Here is a 21,739-nt window from a genome sequence, read left to right as displayed (position 1 = left end):
CTCTCTTAATTGTAGCTTGTCAGAAATTAGCCATTATGGTTTCTTTTGGCTCTGCAACTGATTGTGTTAACCCTCATCAGATTAATTATCTCATGGCTCATGACTGCACACACAACACTTGGTGAAGTGGAATTACTGCAGAGCACTGCCAGTTCATGTTGCTCTGCTTTGTCACATTCCAAGGACGTGCTATGAAGGTGACATCACACTCAGACTGCAGCTTCCAGCTGGGTTGGCCGTGGGCACGGCTGATGAAGATGATTTAATTTTAAGATGCACTTATTTAAGCAAAGCATGTAGAAGTAATTGTGAATTAAATCTAAGTAGATGGCCCAAATATGTTTTATTATATACTTATTTAATTTTCTTGCCATTTTATTTGAATTTTGTTCTTACGGTGCTCTTATTAACTAGTAAGCTTTAATATGGCCATATGATTAAAAATATGGTCCTAGCAATATTACAGAGATTGATCAACTTTTGTAGAGTTCTTGTAAGTCTCTTAGTCGATTACTGCTTTCTGATTGCTGATGGTAAGAAAGGTTGTTTTAAATTCTTTGCTGTATATGTAAGACTTCTTAATTCTAATTTCATGTTTTGACACGAGCTTTCTCCTTGGAACATTACTTAACAGGGCTGCCTTGCTTTCCTTGCTCTTACTTTGAGTCCTTTGAGGATGGTTTTGAAATTGCTTTGAGATAGCTTTTTAGTAGCAGCTAATTCTACTAATCTCCAAAGTGACCGTTTTCCATTGGTGACTGTGCAGCATCTCACAGGGGATCCTGCAGAACTGCGAGTGTTCTGCTGTAATGAAGCATGATTTTTCATTAAGATGAGAGTTCAATTATATTTCTTCAGGCAAGTTCAGTCCCTACTTTCCTGTCTTCCACCTGTTACTCCTCATGCAGTACAACTGCAACAACAAGTTCTACTCTGAAGAAATGCTGACTTTTAAAAGCCGGAGGGGAAGGAGTGTATGTTTTTTGCAGTTGGATTTTGTGTGTGTGCGCCAAGTATGGCTGTGTGTATTGATTTTCCTAATAGCTTTACTTTGTCTTTAGATTTTTTTTTTCTAAGTTTTGCTTCTGAATGGAGGAAGAAGCTTCCTAGTCAAAATCTTCCCCTTCCTCTGTAGGTCTTTACTTCAAAGTATGCAGAAAAACGCACATACTAAATATGAAGAGAAGTTAAAGATGCAAGAAAAATATCGGAATAATATGGCTCTTATCCTATTGCTGCCTGAAGGCAGTGTGGTAGAAGGACACCAGTGCTGTTGAAAACCATGACTGTTTTCAGGTGCTTACGGTATTTACTGGGAGAGTTAGCCTGGGGTGAGTGCTCCTCTTCATGGTGTGTAGGTTGTTTTGTCTTCCTCACTAATGTGCTCAGCAAGTTTGCTGACGACACCAAGCTGAGTGGTGCAGTTGACACGGTTGAAGGACGGGATGCCATTCAGAGGGACCTCTAGAGGCTAGAAAGGTGGGCCCAGGTGAACCTGATGAGGTTCAACACGGCAAAGTGCAGAGTTTTGCACTTGGGCCGGAGGAATCCCAGGCATCCCCACAGACTGGAAGGAGTGGTCCTTGAGAGCAGCCCTGTGGAGAAGGACCTGGGGGTCTTGATTGATGAAAAGCCTAACGTGAGGCAGCTGTGTGCCCTTGCAGCTCAGAAAGCAAATGGTATCCTGGGCTCCATCAGAAGAGGGGTGGCCAGCAGGGACAGGGAGGTAATTGTCCCTCTGTACTCTGCCCTTGTGAGGCCCCATCTGCAGTACTGCGTCCAGGTCTGGAGCCCCCAGTACAAGAAAGACAGGGAGCTGTTGGAGAGGGTCCAGAGGAGAGCCACGAAGATGATCAGGGGACTGGAGCACCTCCCCTATGAGGACAGGCTGAAAGAGCTGGGCTTGTTCAGCCTGGAGAAAAGAACGCTGTGGGGTGACCTCATTGCAGCCTTTCAGTACCTAAAGGGAGCCTACAAACAGGAGGGAAATCAACTCTTTGAAAGGGTGAGTGACAGCAGGACAAGGGGAAATGGTTTTAAGTTGAGGGAAGGGAGATTTAGGTTGGATGTCAGGGGGAAATTCTTTACGGAGAGAGTGGTGAGGTACTGGAACAGGCTGCCCAGGGAGGTTGTGGATGCCCCGTCCCTGGAGGTGTTCAAAGCCAGATTGGATGGGGCCCTGGGCAGTCTGGTCTAGCATTAGGTGGAATGGTTGGTAGCCCTGTGTGTGGCAGGGGGGTTGGAGATTCATGATCCTTGAGGTCCCTTCCAACCCTGGCAATTCTGTGATTCTGTGATTCTGTGCTAAGATCTGGAAATAAGTCTTCGGTTTTATGGAACCAGTTCAGTAGTTCTGTGGTGAGAAAAATGGAAGACGATTTTTGTATAGCAAGCTTACTATTGTCTGTAATAATGCCAGCAGTAAGAATGTCACCTTTAGGAGAAATATCTTAGAGACTGATATTGTATGGGCTTAGTCTAAACTCGCACTACATCGGCAGACTAAATTATTGACACTTATGTTTGGGTAGGATCTGTAATTAGTAACTGATGATAAAAGATAAAGGAGCTGTTGCTCATTTTCCAGGCGCTCAGTGAGGCAACATAAGGAGGAAGATTAATACAATTGAAGGAATTATTATTTTTAAAAAATTCCCTGGGGAAAGAAAAAAAAAAAGAGAGTAGTTCTATGTACTTGATCAGATCTTTTGTTCCTGGCATTTTAATGCTTTCCAGGGTGCAAGGAAATCAGAGTCACAAGTTGAGGTTGGCAAGGACCTCTGGGTCCATCTGGCCCAAGCAGGCAGGGACACCCACAGCTGAGTGCCCAGCACCATGTCAAGGCGTCTCCTGAAGATCTCCAAAGAGGAGACTCTAAAGCCTCTTTGGGCAACCTGTGCCAATGCTCTGGCACCTGGAAGCACAGAAATGCTTCCTGATGTTACAAGGAACCTCTTGTGTTCCAGTTTTTGCCCGCTGCCTCTTGTCCTGGCACTGGTTGATACTGGAAAGAGCCTGGCTCCATCATGTTTGCAGCCTCCCTTCAGGTATCTTATGTACATTGATAAGTTTCCCTCAGGCCTTCTCTAGGCTAAAGAGAGCCAGTGAGTGTCAGATTTGCAGCAATCAGAAGACCACACATCTTTCAAGCCAGGTTTGGCACAGTGCATGCTTCTGACTTGTTAAGAAGTTAAATAGGTAGCTGTGGGCTGGTTCTTGGCTGAACCATTGCATAGCAGGTAGCATTTTGCTTGAGAAGAACCCTTGTGTGAGGCCTAAAAACTTTACAGGAGAACAGCTTGGTATGTGTGCCCTTGCATATCTGTTATGGAGGTTTGTTTTTCAAGTGTTGGGAGTGCTGACTGCTGTACAGAAAGTAGATGAATTCTAGCAATATGAAATCTTAGATTTGTACTGTTTTGATCCAGGAAAACATTCTTATCACCTTCTAACATCCTAAGTATTTCAAGTCCCCAACTTATCCCTAACAATAAAGCAGGTCTAAATAATAATAATAAAAAAAGTATTTTCCATCCTGTAACCAAGAAATACTAAACAGTTACAGAAATATAAACTGTATTTTTACAAGGTTTCATTTCATGGTATCTTAAGTACTAAGCCAGAAGCAGACACTTAAAGCCCCATTTCTAGTAAGTTCTTTAAATGAGATGCTTTTCATGCAGCTCTTGGCAAATACCAGTAAGAATTCTTACCCCAGACCATAACAGTGATGTGTTACAGGAGCAGCGTCCTGTGAGGCTGTTTGTTCAAATCCTCTTGTTTATTATTAGCTGGGCTGTAGGCTGCAATGGATACCACTGCTATGTTGCCTGCATGACACTTCTTGCTAACAAATGGCATCTTTGTTTGAGTATCTGCAGTTCGTGAAGCTGTAGAGGGGCCATGGCTTGAAAAAGAGTGAGGCAGTGCCAAATAGCTCGGTTACATGGAGCAATTGCTCCGAGCGGAGGAGGAGAACTTTCCCCTTTTACTTTTGGATGCAGTGGTTTGGAGTATGATCTAGATCATACTTTTACTTCATGAGGACTAAAAGTGAGTTTTACAAGGACTGGGCAGAAAACCTCAATCTGCAGAATGGTAAAATATCATTTTACTTTATGTACTGAACTTTGTTAACTTTCTGAAGGTACTGTGTACTAATTTCCTTCTCTTTAATTTCAGTATAGTGACAACTTTGAGTTTTAAATACCCAGTATGATTAAGTTACGTGGTTATGCTTAATGGTGGAAGAAATGTAACTCGCTTAATTACTGGTGGTATTTTCTTCCTGAGAAACTATTGCTATGTAAAAGGCATAGCATTTTCTAACTATTCAACTCTTTTTTCACTTCCTAAAAATAACATGCATGAGAAGAGAAATAAAGTATAATAAATGTTTATTTTGTTTCCTGTAAAGTAGAATATCTGATATCTGTGTGTAGATATTTACCATGTTTTTCTTCTTTTTAAATGCTGTCTACCCACAACAAAATACTATTAAGCGTACGTCATGGGTCATGGCTTTTCCTTCATTGTTTGTGAGAAAGGACTCGAAGGAAAATAAACAGCATTGGTATGAAAGGGACTTTCTGATATGACCACAGACTTAAACCAAAACTTTTGCTTGTTGCTCTGTTATGTGCCCTGAATGTGTAGATGCACAGCAGCTGTTGGTAGTGCCTGCAGACAGGAATTTGTGCCAGTGCAGCTCTTTGTGCAGTGGAATGTGCAGTGTGCAAACAAGCAAGAATTTGAGTGAAGCAATGGAAAACAAATGATTGTGTTCCGAGTCTTTGGGGGTTTTAGATTGCTCTGCAGTTGAGGAGGCAATGGGGGTGGGTCAGATAACAGAGCAGGGAGAAATCTCCTTTTCAGAATAAGGGATAAGGTTGCACAGGGCAATAGCAGTATAGTAACCCTCATCCCCACAACAAGAATTACTTAAGTTTATGGTACATCTGTAACTTATGCTGCTGATGTATAAGCACTGTAACATACCTTCTTACCTCCCCATTCCTTTGAGATGTGCGAAGCTCTCTGTGGTACTCACATTGTGCTGCCTTCATGAAGAAGCTGTGCTCGGTGGTTTTTACCTTTCCTTTTATATAACAGTGTATTTTTAGACTGAAGGAGAAGCCTAACTAGTGAGGTAGAGCCACACAAACTTCATTCACAGTAAGTTCGGCTCAGTGGCTTATAGATGGTTCCACAAAGAGCCACCTATGTCTGAGAGCATCGTCCAAATGCTTCCTGAAGTTCCTCAAGTCCTCCTACTGTCATGGAGAGCAGAGCTCAGCGCTGCCCTCCGCTCCCTGTGAGGAGCTGCAGCTGCCATCAGGCCTCCCTCAGCTCCTCTGCTCTGGGCTGAGCAAACACAGGGAGCTCAGCTCTAAGGCTCTGCACTGTCTGTAGTTTGCTTACATCTGGCAACTAACATTTCTCTCTGTGGAAATAAAGGGAATGTGTAGCATGAAGGTGAGAGTAAGCCAGGATTATATATCAGTTGTTTAATAGCTGTCAAAATGTGACTTTGTTAGTATCTGTTTTGTTGTTGTTATAAATTTGTCCTTGAGAAACTCTTAGTTAAGAGTTTCATTTTTACATCCATTTGTAGAGTATGTAATTATTTTCCTTTAAGTAATGTTTGTTTTGAATTTGATGTAATGTTTTGCTATTAATTCACTATGACACTCAGTCAATTCCAATTAGTCTTGAGTTCGTTGCAGGATATTATGGTTTTTACCTTGCATTTTACATCTTATTATTAGTTCATTTTCCTGTAAGTTTAAGATACTTGACTTTCTTCCTTAAAATTGGAAGAATGTGGAATTCAGGAAAAGTAAACACTTCTGCATGGGATGCTTAGAATTGTAGCTGATTAATAGATTAGGCTGTTTCCAGTTAATTTGTAATAAAAGGTTGTGTAAGAAGCCTGGTTATTGCCAACTTAAGAGTTTATTTTAATTTAATGTGATATTTTTCAGTTCTTGTCCCAGTAGACTGAGCTGAACAAGAGTTTTGAAATTCTGAAGAACGTCTGAAAATGTGGGGTTTTATTTTCAATGTGACTGTGATGCTCACCACCTAATAGTGAATAGCAGGCTAACATCCGTAATTCATCTGTAAATTTGTTGCTTCTAAGTAATGCTGCCATCTCCAGATGACTAATTTCCTTTGTTTTTTTGCCTTTGCCACTTACATTTTTTACATACCATCACATCTTTCTGTTGCCAGAGAGATTGTTGTTTTTGATTCTTAAACAATTGGTGAGGTAAGGAGATGCTCTTATTAGAGTGGAGCAAAGCTTGTGAGTAGTGCTGGCTGTTTTCTCACTTTATGGGGCTGATGACAGTGCACAGATGTCTAATTTATCAGACCTGATATTATGAATTATATTATGAATTTAAAATTAGTGAATGGCAAAATGAAACCAAATCTTACCCCAAACTCAAGTATCCTTTAATTCAGCTGTTTGCTGGTCATCCCAGCAGTGCTGAAAAGTCAAATCGCTTGATTTCCAAGAAGACAAAGGGTAAAATCCTGGCTGTTAGGTTGGTCCTTTTTAAGATTGTCACAGGCTGGAATTTTCTGTTCAAATTTCTGCCTTTAACAATGCTTCAAGTGCTTTGTGTGCTGCCTTTCCAAATGTATAAACTTGTAATATTTGTAAAATATAGGAAACAGATCAGTGTGACAGAGTGATGAGGAGAAAATTGTCTGATGGGGAAAGCTACATGTATCAAGCCAGCTGTCCAGAGTGCTTTGTTCTGGCCTTTCTTTCTCTCATTTACCTCTTTTGCATGCGAAATGCATGACACTGCTGCTAGCATCACACTCACTGTACCCTGTTATGCTGACCAGTTGTATTAGGAAATTGCATGCTCTGATTATTGTGCTGTCATTGGCAGTTTCTATCAGCATTGATTATACTGTGTTTTCAGTTGCTGACATTTCCTCAGTTTTTAGTCAAAATCAGTTTTCTGTGCTTCTTTACCGATCATATGCTCATATCAACCTCACCTGAGGCGATATTCTTTGCTATATCATGTGCTGTTGATCAGCTATAATGCTAATTTTAACTAGGAAAGGTAACCAAACTAGTTTCACCACTTTAACTGGTTACATTGAAGTAAGGCTTTAATGTCCCTTCCAACCTGAACCGTTCCAAGATTCTACGTATTTTTCTGCCAAGAGGATATTTGTGCAGAATTTGTTCCCATATTTAGCTTTTACTTAATCAGGAATCATTCTGTAATTTCTAACTTGAAGATATTTAAATAATTCTTGCAAGAAAAAATATGATCTGTTTATTTCTTGAAATATAACCTCTTGTCCCTGTTTCAAGCTGTTCTCCGAGTTCTGAGTGGATTAATGTAATGTTAGAGTATGTCTGAGCAGCTAGAAGATTAAGATGTTTCTGGCAGAAAGTGAAGAGGATTACTTTAAAGGCAATGAATATGGTAATTTCCACACTAAATGTAATTGAATTGTCATGAGGCACTGAACATGTCAAACATGGATGTATGTTACTTGTGTGGAGAACAGGAAGGTAAGCCACAGAGATATGTTCAGCATAAATCTGGGCCCTGCTTCTGGCGGAAATACAGTTTTGCATTATTTTAATCATATATTTAATCTTGGTTTCAACTTCTGTTGTTTAATCCGTTTGTGTTGTGGAAGAGCTCTGCATCTCCTTTTGAGAATATTTTTGAATGCAAGCAATAGTCACTTGGTTGCATTCTGTTAATGAAAAAATACCATGGCCATAGCTACTTATTTTGCTACTCTCCTATTCAAATCAGATCTTATCTCTCTTTTACTGGGAAAAGAGTGATAGAAGTATTTCCCCATTTCTCAAGGCCAAGCAGTAATTGTTCTTTAAACAAATAGGCTTTCCCCAAATCTGTCCATAAAACCATAACAAGAAGTAAGGATTAGGACGGCTCAACTTTGGAATTCTCTCTGCAAGTATAAATTTACTTTTGAAAACTCATAATTGGTCTTCTCTAAGGAATTAATGTAAGCAGACATCTGTTTGTGTCTTACAAAGGAAAATACAATTCAGTTTTGATTATGATTCCTTTAGCTTCCTTCTTTGAAAATAAAGCCTGGCTTCATGTACTACTTTGTCAGTGTGGATTAGTGGCTTAATTGTGGGCATTGGCAGTTTGGTAAGCAAAGTGTGTCAACTAGTAAAGCATTAACAAATAAATGGTTTGGTGTAATTGTATTGGGAATGTATAGTTCTTAATTGTGCTCTGGGTAGCATGGAGTTCAGTTTTTGTCCTTGGGTGGTGATGTTGCTGGGGAGGACATTCTAGAAGGGGATTTTTGTTGGCTGTTACATAGCTAGCTGGGGTAACGGCCCATGGTAATTATAGAATTGTCAGAAAAAAGCAAGCATGAAACCAGACTGCTTCATCTCTTGCTCTCCTCTTTAAGCTTGGGAATGAATGAAGGTGGATCCAGCACCGTGAGGAGCAACATCACTGTGCTCAGACAGCACTACGGGCTGACAACATGAAATGAAGCAACTCACTTATCGCCTTACAGGGAGGAAATTATTTATCAGTGATGTGGCATAGAGATGCATAGCTTCACAATGTAGCAGATGTGGTTCTTAAATTTTAAATGATTACATAAATAAATACATGCTGGTTCTCGTGTACTTTGGGAAAAAATGACAAAGCCAGATGTCCTCACTAATAAATGAGAGCAGTATGATTGGGAAATGATAGTGACAGACAGAGGGGAGCCAGAATGAGGAAAGCAAAGCATAGAGCATTTATGCATGATTTCCGGTACTTAAAGAAGCAGTCAGACTTCTCGTTAAGGGAAATTTGGGACAAGCATCATTGCTGCCCATGCACTGGGGCCTGTGTCAGTGATGGGGGCATGCTGCAGTTCTGTCTGCATTCCCCTAAAGAAACTTCAAGGGGAAACACGTAGAGAACGTGCTCAGTCACTTCACTAGCAGGCAGCTTTGAAGGTCGCTTAGGAGCAACTTAAATATAGTAGGTGAACTTTAATAAAGAAATACCCCTTTGAACAAGTAAGTGTGCTAATGCCATATGCTAAAAAAAAATAATCTTTTACAGACTCATGTCTTTTACATGACTCATTCATGTGATGTCCAGTTTTGACCCTTAAAATTTGGAATATTGAGGTGATTGAAGTGCAGTATGTTCTTGCCCAGTGGCCAACTGTGTTTTGGGCTGCATTAAAAAAGGGGTGGCCAGCAGAGGTGTCCCCCTCTACTCAGCTCTCATGAGATCCCATCTGCAGCACTGCGTCCAGGCCTGGGGTCCCTAGCACAGGGAAGATGTGGAGCTCACGGAGCAGGTCCAGAGGAGGGCACTAAGATGATCAGAGGGCTGGTGCACCTCTCCTGTGAGGAAAGGTTGAGGGAACTGGGCTTGTTTAGCTGGGAGAAGAGAAGACTCCAGGGAGACCTCGTTGTGGCCTTCCAGTACTTGAAGGGAGCGTATAAACAGGAGGGGGAATGGCTGTTTATGAGGGTGGTAGTGATAGGACAAGGGGGAAGGGTCTTAAATGGAGACAGGGGAGGTTTAGGTTTTTCACACAGAGAGTGATGAATGAAGCACTGGAACAGGTTGTCGAAGGAGGTTGTGGATGCCCCATCCCTGGAGGCATTCAAGGCCAGGCTGGATGTGGCTCTGGGCAGCCTGGTCTGCTGGTTGGCAATCCTGCATATAGCAGTGGGGTTAAAACTAGATGATCATTGTGGTCCTTTTCAACCTAGGTCATTCTATGATTCCATGATCTTAATTACTTTACCACTTGTGGTACTCTTTGCATTCTAATCTGTGATTGAGAGATTGTTTCTGCTAAAGGAAGAATGCTAAGGAACATAATTCAGTTATACTTGCAGCCTGTTTCATGTTTCCTCAATCATATCAGATTTCTCTAAACTTTAACTCCACCATTGCAGTAACCTCTGCTGTACTTGTGTTGTACTGATGTCCAGTACTTACCTAAACATCTCTTTATTTTCTTGATTACCAACCTTCCCATTGTCATATACTTATTCTCTCTCTGGGCTGCACATGTTGCAGGTGTGATCCTATAGTGATCTTTTTTCCTGTTTTCTAAGAAATAAGTCTTAGGCAGTTTCTAAGATAAAGTCATGCAGTATTTCTTGAGCATTCATGGTTTTCTCATCCTCCTGTATGAATCCTGAAGATATTTACAACATTGGATTTAAAACAGTAGTGTATGTTTGGGTTTTCTTCAACTAGATAAATGCTTCTGGAATTGTCAACTAGGAGTTTTTACTACTGTCTTCAGTCTTTCAGTTAGAGAGTTTTTTTCCTTTTTAAAATAAATTTATTGAATTGCTTTTTTAGTGGAAAGGGGGAACATTCTGAACTCAGAGTTAGTTATTGTCCAGTAATTCTATTTTATTCTGATCAGTATTCAGGAGGTGTACCACGATCATATTTTGTTTTGATACAATTGTTTTGGCATTTCTCCATACAAATAATTACTCTGAAGTCAAGATTATTTTCTAAGTACTTTACTGCAGTTTTTTGCTCACAAGGGAGAGAATCTGAACAGCTTTATTATAATCCTCCACAGGCGCAGATGCCGAGCAGGATGCTGCTGTCAAACTTGCCCAAGAACGAGCAGAGATAGTTGCCAAGTATGACAGAGTAAGTGAATTTAATAATAATTTAAAGTCATTTTATAATTAACTTTAGTAATATTTCTGTTTTCAAAATGAATCATAGTTTCCCACTAGCTTCTGTTTATTTTGTTAAAATACCCTCTGTACTACTAATCTAGTGATTTTGGGATGCTCTGGCCTGTGGGTGGGTTAAATTCTCCCTCCACAGGGATATTCTGGATAATCAACTCATTTTTCAGGTGCATGGCAAGTTGCAGTGGGGCTGCGTTAAGGTACTGTAATGTATTTAGATGTAATGAAAGCATTGTGTTTGAGAATGCTGAGTGCATATCACATAATCACAGAAACACCAAGGCTGGAAAAGACCTACAACATCATCCAGTCCAACCATTCACCTATCAGCAATAGTTCTCAATAAAATCTATAGGATCAGAGGAACTCTTACCATTCTCTTTAATTCTTTTTATGGTAATAGAAACACGTCATTACAGAAAACTTAATAGATAAGTAAACTGCTTTGTTTGTCAGATTGTTATAAGGAATTAAAGAAATATCCTAGGTATTATCTTTTTCTCAAACTACTTGTCATATAAAAGCCTGGTGCACCACATGTCTGGAATACCTGAACCATGTTCATGTATTCTAGTAATGCTTGTGAGTTTTATAAGTGTCCTTGGAGAACTGTGCCATAGACTTCTTTGTAGAATGGATGAAAGATTTTAATGCCAGACTTAGTGGAATATCCTGCACAGTGAGCACTTAGAGTAGCTTTATTTTTTTTATATGGAAACACTGTGTACGTGACTTTTATTCTGAGCAGAGGCCTCTCTTCACACTCAGCAATCTGTCTGTAGTTTGTATCAGAAGAGTGTGTATTTCAATAGGAGCAGGAGAAAGGAATGGGAATGAATGCATGCAGCAGTGGCAGAAAGAGGTTTCCTGTGATGAAAATACCAGTCCCAGCAGCTGATAGAGCTGTGCTACTTTGCTGTTTTGGGGTGGTCAGTTTAGTACTGGTGTTCTTCTCCTACTACTCTAGCTTACTACCAAAGTGTACCAAAGATTATGGCTCAATCCTGTCTGTCTGTGTCTCAGTTTATTGTATCATACAACTGAATTTGAATCTTAATTTGGCTCTCTTGGTTTTTTTTGCCTTCCTGATAGGGACGAGATGGTGCACAGATTGAACCATGGGAAGATGCTGACTATCGCCTGTACAAAGTTACAGATAGATTTGGGTTTCTACAGTAAGTAGCTACACTGGAAAGAGAATAAGAGTTTGTTCCTGTTTCTATTTGTACTTTTTATTGTAATGCCTATTTGGTGAAAGTATTTGTTATACCTTTTTGTAGATCTTCTGGAAACTTTGCTATGCAAATTTTTTGCTATGTAATCTTTTACTGTGCTTTTCAGTTCAATGTTTAGCTGTTTTAGTTTTGTAATGTGATCCTCTTTGGGCACTAAAATGTTTTTTAATTATTTGGGAATAAAAATTGATAATCAGTACAGGTATTTTAAGCTCAATGAAATTGCAGCTAAAGTTTGTTTTTAAGTAATTGTGTTACATGTGAACAAACTTTAAATTTTTGGAAGGAAATTTTAAAAATGTTATTTCCATGTTGACCTTTAATTTTAAAAAAGTTTAAGATTATATAATAGCTGTGTATGAATAACTGTATGTCCTTCAAAGATGAATCTCATTTAACCTCATTTTTTAACTAACCCTGTTAAAATCTTTTGCTGATTTTGGATCAAACATTACATCATTAAGAAAAGTGAGAAAACACCACAATCTGGTCAAATTCTCTTAATAATCTCCCAGTGATCTCACTTTTGGCAAATAAGGATAATAGCATTAGATTGCATTAGATTTTCTGTGGCTAGCAAATGGAAAAATCCAGCGAGCAGAAGCTGAACTCAAATTGATTTTCTACTTCTGATAATATCCAGCCAAGAGTCTTTGATATTCTCGGTATTTGGCATTTGTTTGAATATATGAAGTGCAGTTAGGCTATCCAGTGCAAGCAGAGATGAGTGGAAAACTTAATTTCTAACTAAACATTTTTGTACTATTTGGTGTGTGACTTGCAAATAGTTGGTAAACTATAGCTACAGTACTACACATCTGGTATTGTAGCTGTCATTGTAGGCATTCCTAATGTAGAACAGGTGCCAGAGTGATTTCTTCAGAGTGCACAAGTAAAAGAAGTCACTGCTAAGTTCACCACTGTCTTCAGTGGGGACAGAGATAAGTACCTTCAGATTTCCCAGCAGATTCTTGATTTTGGTAGCTGTAAAAACTCCTGAAACTTCCCTGTTACTTGTTTTGTGGTATTTCCCTTTCTATAAACGAAGCATGGAAGTGTGCTAGTAATGTCTGCTACAACTGCTACTGCTATTGGTCTCTCTGTAGGAGTCTTGGACTTTGTGGCTTCAATGTCATACACCTGAGATGCAGTGATGGAAATGCTGCTTAGCAAAACAACATTTGTCAATTTCCAGGCTGCTGTAGCACTAACTTTAAACTACTTACATAACTTTACGTCACGCTATGGCCTTTTTTTGTGATTAGGCAGTGTAGGTTTACCTTTGTCATTAGACAATACTTCCTTTTCATTAATATAATTAGTCACTAATATGAAGTCCATGCAGTACTCATATATCCAGCTTCAAGGTTTGAAATTGGAAAGATTTATGATGCATGAACTCTGCACTAATTAATGATGTATATGGATATTCTGTGTCCTCACTAATTCTGTGATACTCATGCTTACATGTTGACCTATGTCTCTTTATAAGGCAGATTTCTCCTGAGAGTGCTGTTAAGGCTGCTCTATTATCTGTAAAGCAAATCATTGCAAATGACAGTTCTGTTTTCCTGAGAAATAAAATCTCTCCTGATAGGAAGATTACAACTAGGACAAGCATATGAGATATCTTTTCAGGGAAATATGATCTTCATTACAATATGAACTCTGACTATGGTCTGAGTTCACTTATACTGCAGTACTGACCCTCCCTCTTTCTAAAAGAATTTGAAACTGGGCAGCATGAATGCAGCTCGTGCCAAAAGCCTCAAAAAATGCCTCAATAGTTATCATCCAAGACTATTCATTGAAACCTTCAGGGTCCCAGACCAGCACTGCAGTGAGCAGTTATTGAGAGAGGTTAAAAATCTTTAGCTGATTGCTTGGTGTGTATTGCCAGCATTTCCTTACTGAGCTGTCAGGACTCATGATCCCTCCTGACCCATCTATCCTGCTTACAGTGTGAGTTGACAAAGCAGTCTGATGCACATTGAAAACTAAAAATCTGGGGGCAGTACCAAACTTTTGTAATCTAGTTGAGATTTGCAATGATTTGTAATCTTGTTGACAGTGACATTTTAAAAAATGCTCAATAGCTGAAAAACAGCTGTGTATCAGAGGCCGTGTATCAGAGGCTGCAGGGAACCTGGCAGAAAACTGGGGCTTGCTTGCCTAAGCAATGGCCCTGATTGCCATCAGGAGTTCATAAACTTCTCCTTGGTGTGCCCTGTTTGTAGCTTTCCTTGTCTGAGTGTGCAGCTGTTAGGGCAGGATAACAAGATTTTTTTTGAATTGAAGCACTTCCAGTAACATGCCACATTAAGGACAGAGAAGATGGTGGAAAAAATAAAGATGAGATACTTCTAAAGAGCAGTTTTGCTCTAGTTTCATGATTCTGTGGTTGTTCCAGTGTCTTTATTTGTGTGTCTAAGAAGGATGTAGTAAACTTAGAGAGCTTGAACACATTTACACTTTTACTGTGTTCCTGTGATGCTGGTAAAAGTGGGTACACCGTTTAGATTTTCTTTTGAGAACATACTGAGTGCCACACAGAAGATGCCTTTTTATGTAACAGTTGAGAAATTGCCAGTGAATGGAAACAAATATGCTATAACCCTTCAAACAAACTATCTAACCTTAAGGATAGGTCTTGTAAGATGTACAGATGAAATATCTGTTGTTCAGTTTTAGTCACTTCTAATGGTCATTGTGGCATTAATGTTGGCAATCTTTACTTAACATTCTGGTGTAAAATTTTTGTAAGTATGCCTTAGGAATACAATTTAAATTGTTCTCTGAAGTGCCATTTTTTATTTTTTCTTTCACAAATGAGTGTGGAAGTTGTATTTGACTTTGAATAGTAGAAGGAAGTTGGTGTGGACAGGCTATTAAAACAATTGTTAAAAACAAAGAGAACAAAACGGAGTTAATGCCTTGTGAATTCAGGGAACAAAAAACAAAGTACAGTGAAAAGTACAAATACATTATTGTGAATATGGATTGTTTGAAATTAATAACGGGAAGTTTGAGGAAAGAGATTTCCAGCAAGCATGCTAAGCTGTGATGTAACTCTCCATGGAGCTGAAGGGATCTCTCTCGAGATGCTTAACACCAGATTGTACAAAACAGAGCAATGCACTCATGAGGGGTGCTGTCAGTGGGATGGGATACAGAGATGTGCCCATCATTTGAGTACAGTCTAGCTCTGGAAAGGAAAAAAGATTCAGATCCATTTCAGGGCAGTGCAGATCTACCTCACCGGAACTCTACAACCTCCCCACAGGATAGAAACTGAGGCACTGACCAAAGGGGTTGGTGTTTTCTAGACGTGTTGGTGCCTGTATGCTGTGAACTAGGTTGTCTGTTGTACAGCCTGACAGCATGTTTGCTTAGCTCTGTAAGGGTGAGGATGTATTTGAAAAGATATATTTTCAGTGCTTGTTTCCCAAGGAAAAAAACTGTTTCAGAGTTCAGAGTCCCCCTAAAGACTTGGATTGTCTCTGAGGGAGCTGAGATTATGTCCCTTTTCATAGCTGTGACTATACTGCACATGTGCCATTGCAACCTGGTCAGTAGCTCTTCATGCACTACAGTGCAGCACTTCTAGTCCTGTTACATTCATCTCTGTTTGAATAGCACAAGAAAGGTAAACTAGCACTGGTTCCTCATAGTACTTTTAAATTCAGACTTAATTGCAGTAGCATTGTTAACCTTAGAAACCAATAGAGACTGTTTTCAATCAAGTACTTATGGTCTTTCTCAGTGTCATCTGATGTACATGGATTGGTGCCAATTAAAGCTTTATTGTTCAGGTACATAATGTTCATCTATGGAAACTTGTGTCAGGGATCTTATCTTAGCCTTGAGAGAACAGACCAGTGTATTTCTTTTAAGGTGTGATCTGGTTGCTTGTAATCCTAAAAGTAACTACTCCAAAAAACTACAGACAGGGTTCCCATTCTGTAAATTCTCTGAGAATCCTGGTGGACCCCTGATTTCATACTAACAGTGCCAGAATGCTTAACAGGAAGACTGTTGTGAAAAATGCCAGTCATTCATAAAAAGAACTTTTTTCCTCCAGGAAGTCTAGCAATGTTTCTATGTACAGGAAATTGATAAAATTGGATATTCTTGGCTATAAAACTTGTGCTTGAAATTGTATCTGACTGATATTTTGTTCCATTCTTGTGATCTGAATACAAATCTAGCATACTGTCTCAGGAGACCAGCTCAGTGCTCAGATAAACCTTAGACTGTGATCGATGTCTTTTTCAAGCAAGTAGTTTAGGAATGGGAGAAATGTCTCAGATGTCTTCACAGGTATTCATAATAAGAAACTGTTCCAGCTGTTTTTGGAAATGGAAAAGATTGAATGAGTTTGGTATTCATAGAAGAGGGTTGTTTTGTAATTTTTTTTTTATTTTGTCATGGATATGTTGTGAGTTTGGTTCAACTGTGTGTTAGAATATTTCATTATTTTTCTCTAGATTTAGTAGGCAAAAAATAATTGTATATTCTGAGTATGAAAGTAAGGGACCAGAGCTTAGCAATTAAATGAAAAAAAAGAAAAAGACTGAACAGAAAACATAACCAAGACCTCAGCCCCAGAAAGCCAAGCTGTAAACGCCCTGCATCCAGCAGAAAAAGAAATTCCTTTCTCTATTATCTTGAAATCTGGCTAGACATTAAAGTATTCTTGAATTTTCACTATGATCTCTTTTGTCACAGAAACATCACCTTTCACATACTTTTTCCATTTGCTTTTTGCAATCATTGAGAGAGGAATAGCTTCAGTGAAGAACTGAAAAGAATTTCTTTGTGTTTAGAAGTGAATAGCAGACATTCCAGTAATGCCTTGGGATCTAGGATTTCCCCCTTCTCCCTCCCTGAATCCTTCAGGTCATTTCTTACTGCTTTGGGATGTTTAAATTAAGGAAGAGAACTAATATGGTGTTCACGGGCAGTGGTGTTCTATCACTTTTAAGAACATTATAAATAAATACGTAAACATCTGTTTTTGTGCATGTGTTCTCCTATTCACTTTTTTGCAAAACTCTCAAGCTAGCTAAAAGGATGAAATAACTTAATACCTTTTGTTTTATTTTTTGTATTATGTTAAGGTTAATGGTCTTGCGAGCATTGACTAACTGGGGTTTGCAAAACATCTGAACTTTGTGCTTGCTCCCAAAATAGGAGAGAAGCTGAAAGCAACATATTGTAACTCCAAAGCTCAACCCCAGGTTCATGCAGTAGCTGATCATGCTTTGGACCTTTCAGCATCAGGCCAAAAGTCAGAGCAGGGAGAGTGCGGCAGCCTCAGCATCTTCCTAGGGGGACAGGAAAGATTAAACTTCCCTCTTTGAGCAAATCCAGAAAAACAGAAGGCATCATCTTTTGTTCAGGTCTCTACACAAACACGTCCGTATGCTGCCAGGTTCTGGCTGCCTTGGTTCTTAGAAGGAATGTTATTCAGTGATATCAGCTTGGATTGTTCATTTGGTACCTTTTGAAACAATTGAGTTCAGTCCTTTTTCAGACTATGACAAAGCAAAAGGTGTAATTAAAAAATCCACGTGTTTTTAGCAAGCAATTACAATTTATATTATACAGTCTTGTATATATTAGTAGTGATTGCGTGTATATTCTTTTGTTTCTTTTATGTATCTGTCTCAATGTATAACCATTGTCTTTTAACAGAAAGCTCTTAAAGACTACACTTCTTTCATTCTTGGGAATAAAACTATCATTATTTCATGGCACTCAGTGCAGATACAACTTGAGGCTGTTTTTTACTAAACTAAGTTGGTGAACAAAAATTGTGACTAATACGTTAAGTAGCGTTGTAGAAAGCATCATAATAGTTTGGATCTTACAGCACAAAATGGAAATAGCAGGAGTAAAAACAGTTTAATCACTGTAGATTTTCAGGATCCTTTTTGTTGTTCATTGGTCCTGTTATTCTTCTGATAATGAGCTGTGAAAAGCATAAGCTGTCACAGCACACAAAAAATCAATTGTTTTAAATACTCATCCTTTAACCCATGCAGTACAAATTATTTTAAGATATTAGCAAATTAACTCGCATTGATAACTGCCTTAGACCGTAAAACCTGTTAATATTCATTGCTGCTGTAACTCGATTGATTTAGCTTAGACAGGTTTTTCTCTTCCTCACTCTTCAATAAATAGAAGTTGAGGATTTATGTGTGGCCTGATCGATGCTGCTATGTTGAATAATGTCCAGGGATCCTTATAGTGATGTTGGGTAGATTTGAGGCTTATTCTGCTAAGTATTTTTTTTTCCTAGCAAAAGATAAAGACTACAATAAAAATCCTAATGGTAGAAAATACACTTCTTTTTTTTTTCCCCCTTTGTTCACAAAGCCCTCTTAATAGTTTGAGTCAGATTCTTGTGCTACTTTTGCAGTAGCTCCACAGTGGCTCTCATGGAATTGTACCAATTTACAGCAGCTGAAAATCTGACTCATACTTTTATTCTTTGTCCCGTGGGTCCAGTAAAGCTTTGAGCTGACTTTTCAGAGTGTGCTAATGCTGGAAATGTGCGTCTGGCAGCACAATAATCTCAAATAGCAGAATTCATTCTTTCTTTCACTAAGATTATGTGGCCTACCTGCTCTTTTCCATCAAACTCTACTCTTCAATTGCACTGCATTTTTATTAGCTCTGTAATGCATTTCTGTGGCATGCTGTAAAAAGGAGGTAGCGGAGCAAAGAAATGAAAAGCTGAATGAAGAATTGTGAGCAACTCCATTAAATGTCTCCAAATGAAGCTATCGATACTTTGTTGTTGCTGTTATTGTTGTTTTTCTCCCTAACTTTTCAAGATGGAGTAATAGGATGAGTAACAAGTTAATATGTCTTTCCATTTCTTAGCCATTTATACTGAGCTGCACTGGAAAGTAATACTTTGTCTCTAAAATATTCTCCATGCATTCCTTAATAGTTGCTACGGTGTGTTTGTGGAACTGCATGGTCCAGAACAACTCTCAGTTATGCAGCAAACCCTGCTGATTTGAGTAGGTACATAGGTGAACTGTCTTCTGATAAGAGACTAGATGACTAAGGTCAAGTGTTCTCAGCAGCAAAAAAAAAAAAAAAAGTTACTGAGATGCCAAAACATTCTGGGAAATGGAAATTAGAGAAATAAAGTGTCTGCAATTGGTAGTAATGCAAAAAGTAGCCAAGAAGTAGAAATTTTTAAATATAATTTTAATTTTAGTTTGCATAAAGCTTACCCAAAGAGTACTGAGGTTGTTAGGAAGGTTAAAAAAATACTGTTCCTGGTGACGCACAGCCGGTGTCCTTAGTTCTCTAGGCACAATCAGTATTGCCAAAGTCATCAATTAATGTAATGATGCGCTAGAAGAGCAATGAAATATTTATTCTTAGCAGTTCAATTATAGATGTATTTTATTTTTTTATTTTATTTTACATGCCATGGTCATCATTAGGGACTTGTTGTTGTTCTCCTCTCCCCTTCTTCCTTCTCAGCCATTGAGCTGGGCTCGGGGAACCTGTGTCAGGGCAGTGGCTCTGCCCTTCCCTCTTCTGGGAAGGAGCTGTGCTGGGTTCAACCTCTATCCACTACCATGACAAATTGTTATTGAAAAACTGAAATAAAAACATTCAGGTCTCAAATGTTAGAGTTACATTTCTGCTAATTTCCTTTTCTGTTAAACAGAAGAATATGCCTCATTTTGTCTGTAAGATTTCTTTGTAGTAAATCTTTATAGATCACATGAAAACTCTATTATAGTCTCGCATTGTGTACAATGGATTCCACTCTAATATGTGCTCCATTTCCCTGGACTGATTTTGGTCTGGAATATTCATTGCTAATCAAGATGTTGGGGAATTGCTGTTTAAATAATATTCCTCTTTTGCCCTGATGTACACTGAGGAATTTTTTTTTTTTAATTAAAGAAGAGAAATAGAGTTTTATGGGGTTTAGTAACTGAGATTCAGAATGCTTTTTTTTTTTTTTTTTTTAGATTAATCTTCCTAGCATTAGGCAAAACCAATACATTTTTTCCCTTGCTTTCTTTCCAAGGGAACTACTTCTGAAATAATATATCGGTGGAGTTTCTCTATGATAACTGGCTTGAAAACATGGCAGTGTTTTCAAATAGATAGATATGTAGTAAACATTAATTAGGAGATTTTATAGATTTTGGGACTTGGTACCATTTATCAGTTGTGGAACACCTGATAAGTTGAAGTGGATCTTCACACATGCTGTACAGCTGCAAAGTGTTGGGGCTAAGTTTCAGAGACCTGAGTAAGTCAGCAGTGTTACTTAAACAGAAATGGCAGCAGAGCAGTACGCTGAGCTTACAGCTCTGTAAGAGATGTGATGGACTTGATCTCAATTGTGTCCATTTACGGTTGCATCATGACCTTTTTCTTGGCATTGATGCATTTGAAATTATTTCTGAAAGTTTGGTTTGTGTATAGCATTTTGCAGTAATTGTCATCTTCAGTCAGTGCTGTATTTTGCAACATCACGGTCAAAAGTGCTTCTTTAAGATGAGTTGTGGTTACTGTGAAGAACTCTTCGATGCTTTTGCAGTTCACTTTTTGTCATGTTTGTTTTTTAAAGGTTGAGTCTTTTTTGTCTGATGAATGTTTCTTCCTATGAAGAAAGGTTGAAGGAACTGGGATTGTTCAGCTTGGAGAAGAGTAGGCTCTCTGAGGGGAGACCTCATTGTGGCCTTCCAGTACTTGAAGGGAGCGTATAAACAGGAGGGGGAATGGCTGTTTATGAGGGTGGATAGTGATTGGACAAGGGGGAATGGTCTTAAATGGAGACAGAGGAGGTTTAGGTTAGATATTAGGAGGAAATTTTTCACATAAAAGGGTGGTGAAACACTGGAACAGGTTGCCCAAGGAGGTTGTGGATGCCCCATCCCTGCAGGCATTCAAGGCCAGGCTCTGGGCAGCCTGGTCTGGTGGTTGGCAGCCCTGCACATAGCAGGGGGTTGGAACCAGATGATCCTTGTGGTCCTTTTCAACCCAGGCCATTCTATGATTCTATGATTTGGTCATTTATTCCAAAGTTGTTCCATAAAAATGTATAGAACTGACTTAGGTGGGGTGAGGGGAAAGTGGACTTTCTCTCACAGATCATTTGTGAGCTTCACAGAGAAGCAGTCAGCCATCTGTAACTGGAACAGCGCTGAAGTTCTTAACTACTGGCTTGGCATTTCTTGACCCAAAAGGAGAACAGTAGAATTTCTGTGAATCTTTCTCGGTCATATTCTTGGAGTCTAATTTGAGCTTCCATGGAAAATAAACAACTTTGTTTATGCCCTCATTTCATGTGGTTGCAGTAGCATTTTAGTATTTTTGTGTTTAGAAGTTACCAGTAAATTTTTGTATGTTTTTCAACTGTTATTTTCAGTCCCCTTACAAAAGGGGGCTGATCTTGATCTTAGTCAAAGTGTTTTGTTGTTGTTTTTGCTTTTCCAAGGAAGTTTGAAAAGTTGTGTATTTTTTCCCTTTTCTTTCTGTTATCAAGATGGCAATCTGATGTATGGTTCTGCTGCTGCTTTGCATGTAGGTTATTTGCAAGCAAATAAGGAATGTTTATTTACTTTTTAGCATTTTGAGCAGTGTGGATTTTTTTTTTTTTCCGTAAAACCATATCACAAATGTGCTCATTATTTCATTTTATTCATAAGACTGGAGTTGAAATTTGAATTTTAAATCCATGCCTTGAATTGAGTTCGTGCAGGCTGTCACTTCAACAAGTCTCTGCAGATTC

General features: G+C 38.9%; 1 protein-coding gene across 10 annotated transcripts in view; it reads left to right on the top strand.

Annotated features, from left to right (window-relative positions):
- The window catches only part of USP6NL (USP6 N-terminal like), a 136,205-nt gene that overhangs the window by 51,515 nt on the left and 62,951 nt on the right, over positions 1 to 21,739 (top strand). For 7 of the 10 annotated variants that reach the window (XR_016463828.1, XR_016463829.1, XM_090134623.1 and 4 more), the window contains 2 exons: positions 10,600 to 10,673; positions 11,813 to 11,895. Coding sequence is in view for 7 of the 10 variants with exons in the window: in XM_090134623.1 (XP_089990749.1) it covers positions 10,600 to 10,673; positions 11,813 to 11,895 (157 nt within the window). In the remaining 3 variants the exon portion in view is untranslated. Of the gene's footprint in view, positions 1 to 3,545; positions 4,099 to 4,438; positions 5,476 to 7,261; positions 8,555 to 10,599; positions 10,674 to 11,812; positions 11,896 to 21,739 lie in introns of those variants that run through there. The other 3 variants (XM_090134594.1, XM_090134628.1, XM_090134603.1) reach the window with 3 other exon arrangements.

This window comes from Phasianus colchicus, chromosome 1 (assembly GCF_987193195.1).
Source record: "Phasianus colchicus chromosome 1, bPhaCol1.hap1.1, whole genome shotgun sequence".
NCBI lineage: Eukaryota > Metazoa > Chordata > Aves > Galliformes > Phasianidae > Phasianus > Phasianus colchicus.
The sequence above is the reverse complement of the archived record's forward strand: the minus strand, read 5'-3'. Positions and strand labels throughout refer to the sequence as shown.